Here is a 12,669-nt window from a genome sequence, read left to right as displayed (position 1 = left end):
CTCATTGTGGTGGCTTCTCTTGTTGTGGAGCACAGGGTCTAGGAGCGCGGGCTTCAGTAGTTGTAGCACGTGGGCTCAGTAGTTGTGGCTTGCAGGCTCTAGAGCACAGGCTCAGTAGTTGTGGCGCACAGGCTTAGTTGCTCCATGGCATGTGGGATCTTCCTGGACCAGGGCTCGAACCTGTGTCCCCTGCATTGGCAGGCAGATTTTTTTTTTTTAATTAATTAATTTATTATTTTTTTAATATTTATTTTTGGCTGTGTTGGGTCTTCGTTTCTGTGCGAGGGCTTTCTCTAGTTGCGGCAAGTGGGGGCCACTCTTCATCGCGGTGTGCGGGCCTCTCACTGTCGTGGCCTCTCTTGTTGCGGAGCACAGGCTCCAGACGCGCAGGCTCAGTAGTTGTGGCTCACGGGCGTAGTTGCTCCGTGGCATGTGGGATCTTCCCAGACCAGGGCTCGAACCCGTGTCCCCTGCATCGGCAGGCAGATTCTCAACCACTGCGCCACCAGGGAAGCCCGGCAGGCAGATTCTTAACCACCGTGCCACCAGGGAAGCCCCCTTTACTTCTTTAAGCATGGTTTCCCTTAGTCCTTTGAACATATTTACAAAGGATTCTTTGAAATCTTTGTTAAATTCCACATGTGGGTCCTCTCATAGACAGTTTCTGTTGCCTGCCTTTTTCCCTCTGTATGGGTCACACTTTCCTGTTTCTTCCCATGTTTCATAATTTTTTTTTGAAAATTGGACATTTTATATAATATATCGTAGCATCTCTAGGTATACTGACCCCTACCCCCCACCAGATTGTTTATTTGTTTAGTGACTTAGTTGGCTCTTTTAGTGAAGTACATTTCTCCCTGCAGCGTGAAGCCTCTGATGTTGATCCTGAATGGGTACAGCCTTAGGGATCACACCCAGCTGTTAGGCTCCACTAATTGTCAGCTGATTCCTCTATTTTTTAAAAATATTTATTTATTTAATTTATTTATTTTCCTTTTTTTTTTTGCTGCATCAGGTCTTAGTTGCAGCACATGGGGTCTTCGTTGAGGCATGTGGGATCTTTTTGTTACAGTGAGCGGTCTCTTTGTTGTGGTGCTCGGGCTTCTCTCTAGTTGTGATGTGCGGGTTTTCTCTCTAGTTATGGCGCAAGGGCTCCAGAGCACGTGGGCTCTGTAGTTTGCGGCATGTGGGCTCTCTTGTTGAGGCATGCAAGCTCAATAGTTGTGGTGCACGGGCTTAGTTGCCCTGTGGCATGTGGAAACTTAGTTCCCCGACCAGGGATCGAACCCGCATCCCCTGTATTGGAAGGAGGATTCTTTACCACTGGACCACCAGGGAAGTCCCTGCTTTATTGTTTTTGACAATGCTCTGTATCATCATTTGCTCCACACTCTGTTTCCACTAAAGTCAGTTCTTTTGAAGGGGAGCTTTGGAGTTCACTGTTTTTAGGACCTGCCTTTCACCTTGGGCAAAATCTCTGAGTCACTGTTCTGAATCTAGGGGTGGGAACAGTGGCCTGCTTCTCTTGGAGTGACATCTCTGTTTTGTGAGCAGGGTGCTGGGTGGGGACTGTAACCTCTGGTCTTCTTAGCTTTCCTCTCCTAGTGTGGAACCCCTGCATTATGAGTGAGCTGGGGTGAGGGCAGTCAGGGCCCCCACATCTTCAGCCTGCCCAACCTGCAGTAGAGCCTCTGCTCTATGAGTGGGGTCTGGGTAGAGAAAGGGAGCACCCTACTTCTGGGCTACACTCACTTGGGATTTAGTGTCTGTAGCACATAGCTAGGGGTGATGAGAAATGCTGGTTACCTGCTCTTACTGGGGAGATACTGCAGCTCTTGACTGGGAGCTAGAGGAGAGAGAGCCTCGTTTTCTTGTCCACATCTGGAGATTTTGTTACACTGAGCTGGGAAAAGGGTAAAGGAGAAAGTGGTGGCTCAGATGCCACAAACTCTCACTGTTTTTACTGAGATTTAGTAAATTTTCTAGAATAAATCTTCATTTGCCATATGCCCTTAGGACAATTTCTAGAGACTTCAGATGATTGATTTAACAATCTTTTTTTTAAAAATTAATTAATTAATTTATGGCTGTGTTGGGTCTTCGTTGCTGCACGCGGGCTTTCTCTAGTTGCGGCGAGCGGGGGCTACTCTTCGTTGCAGTGCATGGGCTTCTTATTTTGGTGGCTTCTCTTGTTGCACAGCACGGGCTCTAGGCACGCGGGCTTCAGTAGGTGTGGCTCGCGGGCTCTAGAGTGCAGGCTCAGTACTTGTGGCGCACGGGCTTAGTTGCTCCGCGGCATGTGGGATCTTCCCAGACCAGGGCTCGAACCCATGTTCCCTGCATTGGCAGGCGGATTCTTAACCACTGCATCACCAGGGAAGCCCTGATTTAGCAATCTTTACCAGTTATGGTTGTTTTCTGGGGAATGGGTCTGTGGAGCTTCTCATGCCACCATTTTTCTCAATAATGCCCTCAGTTCCCATGATTTTTGTTTTCTCATATTTGTGTCCTTTTGCAGTCCCTTCCCACACTAGATAGGCTGACCTGTGTAACCATTAGGATATGGCAGAAATTATCACAAAAGCTAGTTCACAAAAACATTGCAGCTTCTGCCCTGTTCCTCCTTCCTGGGTCACTTGCTCTGGGGGAAGCCAGCTGTCTTGTCATGAGGACAAGCAGCCCAATGGTGAGGTCCTCCTGGCAAGGAACTGAGGCCCCCTTCCAAGAGCCAGCCCAAACTTGCCAGGCATACAAATCAGCCATCTTGGGAGCAGATCCTCCAGCGTGTCAAGCCTTCAGATGACTTCAAATGACCAGCTGACGTCTTGACTGTGACCTCACAAGAGACCCCAATCCAGAACTACCTAACTAAGCTGCCCGGGATTCCTTACCCACAGAACACTGACATTAACACACACTTAGGTTTTGAGCTATGAAATTTTGGGTAATTTGTTATGTAGCAGTAGGTAGTTAATACATGATCTTGGGTAAGACCCTTCTCTTATGTTCTTCAGTTCCTTCATCTGAAAAACATTTTTGGACTAGATCCATAGTTTCCAACTGTCTGCAAGGAGCCCTATGATTTCATAGTGATGGGTAACAGGCTACCATGTGGGGCAAAGGGGAGGCCAAGTGGGCCTCCAGACTCCAGGCAAAGCAGCTCCACTTTTCTCTCTCTCTTATAAACTGGGCTTCAATGTAAGATTTAATTTGAAGGAAGAGTCTGTTTTTTGTTATCTTTGTTTTGGGTTTTTTTTTTTTATGTTTTATGATTTCTTCAATCTTACATGCTTATTTCAATTTAGTTTCCCATCTTGAAATGGGCATTTCATAAGGCCCTGTATTTCTAGTGTCTCTGAGCATGGAGTATAAGGAATGCTACATAACAAACCTCTAATTGCTCAGAGGGGAAACTCTCTGGAGAGGGGAGGGGACTTTTCCAAAGTTACACAGTAATTTAGTGACCAAGTGAGGAATGGAATATAGGTCTCCTGACTCCCAGAAGAGATTATCTACTCTAATGAAATGGAGCTATCATAAGGAAAAGTATTTTAAAAAATAAATCTTCAAAAAGCAAAGACTAGAACTTGACTTTGTTCAAGTACCGGGGAAGAAAGTAAAAACAACAAATAAAAGACTCTTAGGACTTGCTGTCCTACAGGAAGCTGGCTTGCTCATAAAGATAAATCATACAGGAGTAGAGATTAATGTTGGGAATCAAAGAGAATTTACATAGAGTTGTCTGGCATAGTTAGTCATTATTTATTGTGCAGTGTGGCGATCAGGCAATTCAGCAAGCTCCTATGGGGTGCTAGGCAGAGCTTGGGCTGGGACACAGAGGTAAGCCATATATATATGGCTTTATGTAGTGTTAAAATTTTAAAATAGTTGCTTATATTAAAAAATAAGTAGATTTCTGGTCTCTCTTGAATAATTGGCAAATCTGGGCTGGCACTGCTGCATGGGGGCCTTGGCTGGAGCTAAGTAGTAGCTGCCCCTAGAGCTGGGGCCTGAGCACTGCAGTTTCCTTCAGTCTCCCCCAACCCGTTCCCTGTTGTTTCCCATCTGAGGCCACCTGCTAGCTGCCCTTTATCACTCTGCTTGTGCTGTTATTTTTCTTAGAGTATTTTCTTATACCTCTCTTCACTTATTTACCCGCATGACTCCAGCAAGAATCTGATTTTGAGACACCCCCCCGACCCTGCTCCTGTCCCGGACTTTTCCCTCCCTTCTTCCCTTGCACACAGAACTCACTGGAGGCATGGCGCTTGACTTTGACCTGTGGGTCTGCCCGATGGGACTTCTCACTGCAGGTGGAGGCATGGCGCTTGATCTGGGCTCCAGAGGGACGCTCAGGCTCCTCGTCCTGGGTGAGAGATGGAAGGAGAAGGTAAAGTGTGGGTGGGCTCAGAATCCTCAGTGTAGGTGCTTTCTGGTGCGTGCTCAGTGGCTGAGTACTACGTGACCTCTGAGATCTTGGCCTTACATTTTTAGATGTGTGCAGCCCTCAACAGTTTATAAACCACTTGCACTAGCAGTGTATTACTTGATCCTCATACCTTCCTGTGGGGGGCAGCAGAAGGCAACCCTAAACTGGAATTTCTGCTGAGAGGAAAATTAGGAAGTCTCAAAAGACTGTGGGTGACCATATTTGATTTATCATAGATATTTTTGTCCTCACATCATTTGGACGTATCCTTCAAGTTTTCCAAATTGCTAATATAAAGTCTTAAGTTTAAAAAAAAGTCATAGATGAGATCAGCCAATGGTAGAAGTGACATAACTTAATAGACTGGCTATACATTTTTGCATGAAGAGTCATGAGAACACTACAATTCTTGTCAAAGCTCAGGAAACCATGAGTGGAATATGATGATAATGTCATGTAATACTGCTGTTGATAACAACAGTACTATTTACTCCTCTGTATAAGACCTTCCAATGTCCAGGTACTGTGCTAAGTTTTTTCCATAAAGTATTTCATTTAGTTTTTGCAATAGTCCTATCAGGTAGCTTTTATCATATTCATGTGGAGCCAGGAAGTGAGGACCAGAGAAATGAAACCCAAGGTAACTTGGACTCAGCCCTGAGTGCAAAGTTCATGTCCTTAAGCACTAAGCTGTCTTACTACTAAACTCTGCAGCTGAGAACAGTCTCAAGCTGCATCTACTGGTTCATATGAGTCTGAAGAAAGACCATGTAGACAGAAGGATGGCTGGAGAAGTTTCTAGTAGCAAAGGGAGTCCTAGAGGTGAGAGCTCATAGTGTCATCCAGCACTGTCCAAGGCAGGGGTCCTGGCCCGCAAACACATCTGCTTTCCTTGGCAGCTTGATTCCCTCTCTCTCTCTCCTCTAGCTGTGAGGCCTGACCCACCAACCACTGTCTGATCAGAATGTCATCCTCTGGCTCTCCCGTGGCAGGAGAAGGCACGGGGCCTGCTGCGGAGCAGTATGGGTCAAGTGATGGCTACAGAGGCCTCACTGTAAATTAATAAGCTGGCATCTCCTTACAGTCTCTCACAGTCTAGGCTGAAGCCTAGACTGTGGTTGCCACCAGGGAAAGGCCTCTGGGGGCAGCCACCCAGTTATTATCGCCCTGAGACACTACTGAATCAGTCAGTTCACAGAGCAGTAAACAGCGGTGGACAGTCCAACACCTTGCTCAGACTGGAGCAGTGCTTTATAGATGCACAGCCCTTTCTTCTTCCTGGTCAGGGGATCTTTCCACTGCACCGCTCAGTTTCCTGTTCCGGAGATTCTTTCCCCTGAGCCATGGTCTGTCGTAAGAAGGTCCCCTCTCCCCCGCCTTCTAGCTGCTGGTTAAACGAAAATGATCTCTCTGAGGCAAAGGAAAAAAGGAGTAGTGAGGGAGAGCTAATAAGTGGCTTTTGCCATGTTCCCTGAAGTCCCAAGGGACCGTACCTGCATCTTTTCATAAGGAACATCATCATAGACTCGGGGCTCAGGCCACTGATCCTGGCAGGATCTTGCATATCTAGAAAATACAAGGGACGATGATGATGATGGTGACAATGATACTTATGCAGCTTACAGTGCTTTCCTGTCCATTCTCTCATTTGATTCTGGCAGCAGCTTTTAATGGAGGTCAGAAAGTTAGTGATAGCAACCATGCCAGGCAGCACTAGGACACTGATGTGTTAAGAGCTTTATAGGCCAGGCAGCACTAGGACACTGATGTGTTAAGAGCTTTATAGAAACCCATGGGATTCTCATAACAACTCAGGAAGCAGGTGATTCATCACCTCCATTCTATAAGCGAGAAAACAGAGGATCCAGGCTGGCAAGCAACCAGCCCAAGCTGTTGGTCGTGATAGAGCCGTGCCTTGAATATGGCACTTATAATGCCAAACTCTGCACACCAGCCCTGTGCCCGCCCAGAGGCTCAAGGGTATGGGGACGCTAAGTTTCCATGGCATGAGAGCAGAGCGCAGGCCACTGTACAAAAAGGCTTCTCCTTTCTGGCTCATTCCGTCCACAGTGTCCCCTGACGCTGGGCTACCTCCTTTAACCAGCTCACTCCTGCCTGCTAGAAGAGGAAGGCACCCACTCTGACTTCCCAAGGAAGCAGCCTTTCTCAGCCCTTCCTCCCTCCCCTCCCATTCCCAAGGCTGGACTCCGCCTCTGAGAGGGAGCTGAGATAGGAAAGGTTGAGGGTGGACGTGGGCCATGGGATGCCGGCCCTCACAGGAAGGAGTTGCGCCCCGCACTGACGATGCTGGTTAAGGTCTCCACGTCCACGTAGTCATAATGCAGCGCTTCGGGAGTGACTTTGGAGCCCATCTCCACCAGCAGCAGCCCGAGCCAGCGGCCCATGTCCTCAGAGCAGCTTGCCTGAGGGAGAGGAGGCACAAGCTGGGTTCACTTTGGCACCGTCAGAGCCTCTGGCTACCTGCTCACTTCAGCCAAACCCATATTCATATAGTATCTGTTATGTACCCAATACTTAGGGATCCAAGAGGAGCAAGACTAGAACACACATCCAGAAACCCAAGTGGCTCCCACCTTCCCTCTATTCAGGTCTTTGCTCTAAGGCTACCTCCTCAGAGAAGCCCTCCCTGACTACCTCTCTAAGACACATAACCTCACTCACTATCCTCAGAGCCTTCCTGACCATTTGGATATGAAAACAAAATTCAGGTGTTCTCTGAATTTTTTTTTAATATTTGCTTTTTATTAAATGAGGCTATTTATCACATAACCCAATCAAATTTTTTTCTTGTATTATAAATGCCAATTATATATAGTACTGTATACAGGAAAATCTCCAAGAAGTTGCTGGTCAACTAAACATATACTTACGTTCTTATTTAAAGAGCATTATTATAAAATCAAGTTAGCACACAAATACTGAACTTGAATTTAAAAAGCACACTTTTTGCCAGAAAGCTCTTTGTTTAATTGAAGAGAAATAAGAGACCCATCTCAAACTATCAAAAGTAAAAGTGACAGAGTCAATATTTCCTGAAATTTAAGAACTGACACAGGCAGTGGGTACTGGGCAAAGAAAACAAGACCAAGAGGCTGGGTCTTAGTTCTAGGAAAAGACTAGAGGCCACTGATCCTCTGTGGAGCTTTGGATAAGGCACATGCCTGCCCTGGTCTCAGTTTTCTTATCTGTAATGTGAGGGGGTAGTTGTTTAAGTTTTCCTCCCAGTTAATATTTTAAATTCTAAATAGCTGAAGGATTGACATGTAAAGAGAGAGTCAGCATATTCTGGGTGACCCCAGAGAGGAGGGCTGGTGCCGGTGGGTAGGTATGAAAAATGAATGGGTGAAATGAAATCGCATTGTCATTCAGCCATTTGTTCAACAGATCTTAATTGAGCCCTTAGTATGTGCTGGACATCATGGTGGGTTCTGGAAAAACAAAAGTATGCAGAACAGGTGTGGTCACTACCTTCACAGAGCTTAAGATTGCAACTCAATATGGAGAAAATCTTTGTAAAAATTTAGTTGCTTGGTGGGAGGAGCAAGCTACTTTGAAGGGCAGTGGTTTATCTGAAGTGGACAGTCACTGGTGGGAAGTAAATTTTAGAGAGGATTCCAGAATCAGATTGGAGTTAGATCAGACTAGATGCCTTTCAGGTTTGGGATTATATTTCTAAGGCAGAATAAACAAACCTTGGGTCTAGGGTTGCCAGTTTAACAAATAAAAATGCAGAATTCTCTGTTAAATTCAAGTTTCAGATAAACAGTGAATCATTTTTTAGTATAGGTATGTCCCAAATATGGGATGTACTTCTATTAAAAAGAATTATTTGTTGTTTATCTGAAATTCAAATTTCAGTGGGTGTTCTATAGTTTAACCAGCAACTCTGTTGGTTACTTGGCAACAGTTGGCTTACTTTCCCTCTTCCTTAGTCCCTATAATGTCAGTAGCAAGGTACAGTGGACAAAAGCCAAAGTCCAGGCCAGAGCTCCTCTCACCTCCTACCACCAAGGCCCACCTGCATTTTCTCCTCTCACCTCCAAGATGGCGACCTCCTGCCGGTTGCGCAGGATCCTGAAGGCAAATGGGTGTCTGGGCCCAAAGCTTGGGGCCACCTCACAACCGTGGAGGGTGATAGCATTCACGTGGGTCCGCAGGTCCGTGCGGTCCTTATGGAAATACAAGGTGTTGCACTTTAGGCGGCACCAGCGTTCCTTCCAGCCATGGTTCACCAGCACATTCAGATAACCTGGGAGGGGGAGACCAGTGGTGTGACCTCCTAACAGCCCTGGGGGATACAAGTCAGGGTGCGTGGGTCTACACCCCGGGGACAGAGCACTTGGATAACCCTTGTCCTCTAGCTGGAAAGAAGGCCTTCTGGGTCCCAGATCAGCTCACTCGTGGCCTGTGACCTCAGGCATCCTCTTCTGTCTCTGAGTTTTAGTTTGTTATCTATGAAATGGGGACTGATAATCATATTTGTACATACATGCACAGCCCTTAGGCTATACCAAGCTTGATGAAAAGGGCAGAACTACCGTACAGAATGAATAAAAGACACAACTCTTCCTCTTGCCTTTCCTCCTAAAATGTCAAAACTACTATTACTGAAGACAGAAAATAATGGGTGATGCTGACACCTGGTGGCAGCATGTGGGAACAAAAACATCTAGCCAAGATAAAGAATTATAAAACAAGTAAGGGACAGGCTGATGGCTGACGAGATTAGAGTTCCCTCAACGTTTTAGATTTTAACTTATTTTTTACCATAACATGTCCTGATCCACTTACAAAATATTTCTTTATAGCCATGTGCTTTTATAATATTCTTTCCAGGTTAGCAGAATATTACTCTTTATCTAAAATACATGATTTTCTATTGGATTCCAGTACATGGAAAACTGCATTTAGATAGACAATATGTTTTTTTCCTTCCAAACTCCTTTTAACTCACATTGAATGCATTTATAATGAAAAGTACTTAAAAATTTTTATCCAAGAAATATCCTTGTAAGACTGGGCCGTAACTTAAACACCTGGCATATTATATACTGGGAAGTAAGATACTCTCCTCTTGTCACAGTAGAGGAAGCTGAGGCCCAGAGGTGGGCAGTGATTGGCACTAAGGTCACAGGGAGCACAGAAATAGAGTCAGTTGGCTTTTCCTTCTGTTAGGCGTCAGGGCTTCATGGAGGAGAAGTGATGGAAGGGCATGGATTATTGATGGAGTGGGGGTTAGCCTTCCAGTAGGAGGATTCTGTCCTCTGCCTTGGGAGTGAGGTAGATTAGGCCTGGAGGGTCTCCTGGCTTGGCCCCAGGAGCCCTCATCAACAGGGTCTGAATTCACTCCCACATGCCCGGTACCCACCACAGCATGGAACCTCCTCCTCGGTAGAGGATGTCTGCAGGTCATCGGCCAGTGCCTTCTTCTTAGAGAAGCTGATGATACGGGTGATCTTGTGGCCCGCAACCCTGCTCATTGAACCCTTCAGCTCTGACAGGCTGCTCTTCTTCCCTTTGCCTGTTGCCATGGAGATGGGTTAGGGGAGGGGAGGGAGCCCCAAGTCCCAGATCCACCCGCCCCTAGCCTTTCCCCCCAACCTTTCAGCCTGCACACAGGGCTTGACCTACAGCTCCAGGTATGGATAGGCCAGGTCACATCACCTAGGTCTTCAGAGTGGTCAGGACCTGCTCTGCACTGTGTGCTTGTGGCAAGGCCTCTCCCAGCTCAAGCAGTTTCCAGCCTGAGCCCCCAGAGGCTCCTACCGTGTTCGCGGCCAAGGGTGGAACAGTTGTCGCCCAGGCCCATGCTGTCGGAATCCGAGGTCTGCTTCTCTTGGGACAGCCTCTGGGGAGGGACACAGACAGCCCCCTATCAGAGGGCACATTTAGAAAGTTCTCCTTTGTTGGTTCAGTCTCCCCCTGACCCCTGTACGTGAGGATTAGCTAACAAATATTTGTCAGCAACTGTCATGTGCCTGATACTGTACTGGTACGAGGAAGACAGCGATGACTTAGGACGGTTGTGTCTTCCAGTTACTCACAGTCTATTTGGGGAGTGAGGAATTCAATATAACGGACTGAGATTAATGTCCTAGGAGTTTGGACTACATTTGGTAGATGGGGAGCTGAGAAGGTATTTGAGTGGGACACTAATGGAGTTGGTTTTGGAAGCTGCCCCCAGCGGCATCATGGGGGTGGATAAGAGGGGGGCAAGACTGGAAGCAAAAGAGGCACTTAGAGTGTCATCCTGGGCAAGCTGAGACTTGATAGGGGGATGAACCAAGCGACAGTGAGGATGGAGAAAAAGAGATGAGTTGGCATTTTCAAAGTAGTCATGACAGAACTTGGTGACCAGTAAATGTGAGTGGTGATGAGAGAGGAGTCCATTACAATTCTAGCTTGGATGAGAGGATGGTAAAGACGCACATACACACCATGGTAACAACTTCATTGTCAGCCAACATTAATTTTTACTCATTATGCCAACTCTGGACTAGTCATTCATTCATTCCTATTAGGGAGTGGTGCAGAGTAGTCAGATGGACCTTGGAAGAAATTAAGTCTCTACTTAGCTGTGGGAATGTGGGAAAATCCTTTCATCTCCCCAAGGCTTCTCACTTGAGAAGGCTTCTCGTTTCAGTGGGCTGCTGTGAGGTACCAGGGAACGGGCCCAAGTGAAACTGTGAGGCCAACAGACTGTATCATTTCTAACACCTGTGTGGTATGCGGCCATCTCACTTTAAGAAGCTAAATTATGCCAGCCAGACTCAGGACAAGACTAAAACCCATCCACTTAAAAAGGTGGACTTACAGAGCTCTGAGGCCCCTAAACCTTTCCTGCCGAGGATACCCCAGACCAGGCTCAGGGATGCTTTGCTGTAAGCCTCGTACTAGAAAGCAGGGGGAGATAAGAGAGGCCATGTACTCCCCCCAATTTCCAAAGGCTGGAAAAATGGCAGCTGTCAGAAATTGGTTAGAACTGTCAAGTATAAAGAATCACCCCTGTAAATTGTGAGACAGAAGTTATGGTTCTATTCTGTGATGGTGTACAGATGGTAAGTTTTTCATTAAGATAGAAAGCAAATACAAAGAAACACTGTGAGTACTTTGGAATTGACTTAATGATGATGACACCTCAATCACAGGAGACCATGGAGAGACAGAGCCACCAATGCCACGTCCTCACTCCCACTCTTCTCCAAAAATACCACGCTAAACATTTTACCTACCCTCCCCCTGTACACTCAGCCACAGGAGAGCCCATCTCTACAGGCTTGCCTCTTCCTCCCCTCTACCCATCCTCTGAACTGCACCACAGCATGCAGCTGCAGGTGTGTGTACACACACACACTCTTTCACACTCACACACACACTCTTTCACATTCATACACACACACGCGCGCCCTCAACACTGCTTTCCTTCAGCCTCCACTAATGGCAAAGGCTGAGTGAGCCCTCCACCCTTCCTCTCCTAATGACTCTGCTGACCCCACCTTTGCTTCTGCTGCTCCCTTCCCTTGCAGCCCCTGTCCCTTGGTCCACCTCTGCCCCAGTGGGGCAGAGTCTTGCCCATTCTTTAAGGCTCAACATAGGTGCCCAACCTCCCTAACCCCCCTTGCCCCTCCAGCCAGCATGAGCCCTTGTCCCCTCACTACGGCTTTCCAGGACACTCGAATAGAGTTGACACGTTCCCCTTCTCTCTGAACCCATCCACACTGGCCTCTTTCCGTCCATGCTTCTTCCTGCTCCAGGGCCTGTTCTCCCTGCTTGGAATGCCTTTTCCCTCCCCCTCCTCACTAATTTTTCACCCTTCTCTGAATTGTGCTCCCTCAGGAAAGCCTTTCGTGACCCTGAGACAAGAGCAGCCCCTGTCATGTGCTCCCAGGGTACCTGGTACTTTTCCTTCCCGGCGCTTACACAGCTTGGCATTGCTAAGTCTATGTGATTGGATTCATGTCTGAACCCCTTGCTGGGAGGGCAGGGGTTGTGCCTGTTACCGTTAGGACTGCACCCAGTGCCTAGCACAGTGCCCAATGCACGGCAGATGCTAACTACTCGTCCAGTGGAGCTCAGGAAGCTCCCCTTGAGAGGCAGGCTGGCGGGGTGTAAATCAGTTAGCTCTGTTCCTTATTAACTATATGTGACTTTGGGCAAACCTCTCTATGCCTTGGCTTCCTCTTCTGAAAATGTAGTTTATCAGAGTTGCTGTAGAAATT

General features: G+C 47.1%; 2 protein-coding genes across 11 annotated transcripts in view; one reads left to right on the top strand and one right to left on the bottom strand.

Annotated features, from left to right (window-relative positions):
* Positions 1-12,669, top strand: part of LOC309624565 (uncharacterized protein) — a 130,358-nt gene that overhangs the window by 24,016 nt on the left and 93,673 nt on the right. The window lies entirely within an intron of this gene.
* AFAP1L1 (actin filament associated protein 1 like 1) overlaps positions 1-12,669 on the bottom strand; it is a 75,923-nt gene that overhangs the window by 21,767 nt on the left and 41,487 nt on the right. Inside the window, 6 exon segments of the mRNA XM_082382675.1 lie at positions 4,255-4,366; positions 5,923-5,995; positions 6,707-6,852; positions 8,488-8,699; positions 9,819-9,971; positions 10,217-10,298. Of these exon segments, the coding sequence (XP_082238801.1) occupies positions 4,255-4,366; positions 5,923-5,995; positions 6,707-6,852; positions 8,488-8,699; positions 9,819-9,971; positions 10,217-10,298 (778 nt within the window).

Source organism: Balaenoptera borealis (assembly GCF_965194805.1).
Source record: "Balaenoptera borealis genome assembly, chromosome: 2".
Classification (NCBI taxonomy): domain Eukaryota; kingdom Metazoa; phylum Chordata; class Mammalia; order Artiodactyla; family Balaenopteridae; genus Balaenoptera; species Balaenoptera borealis.
The sequence above is the reverse complement of the archived record's forward strand: the minus strand, read 5'-3'. Positions and strand labels throughout refer to the sequence as shown.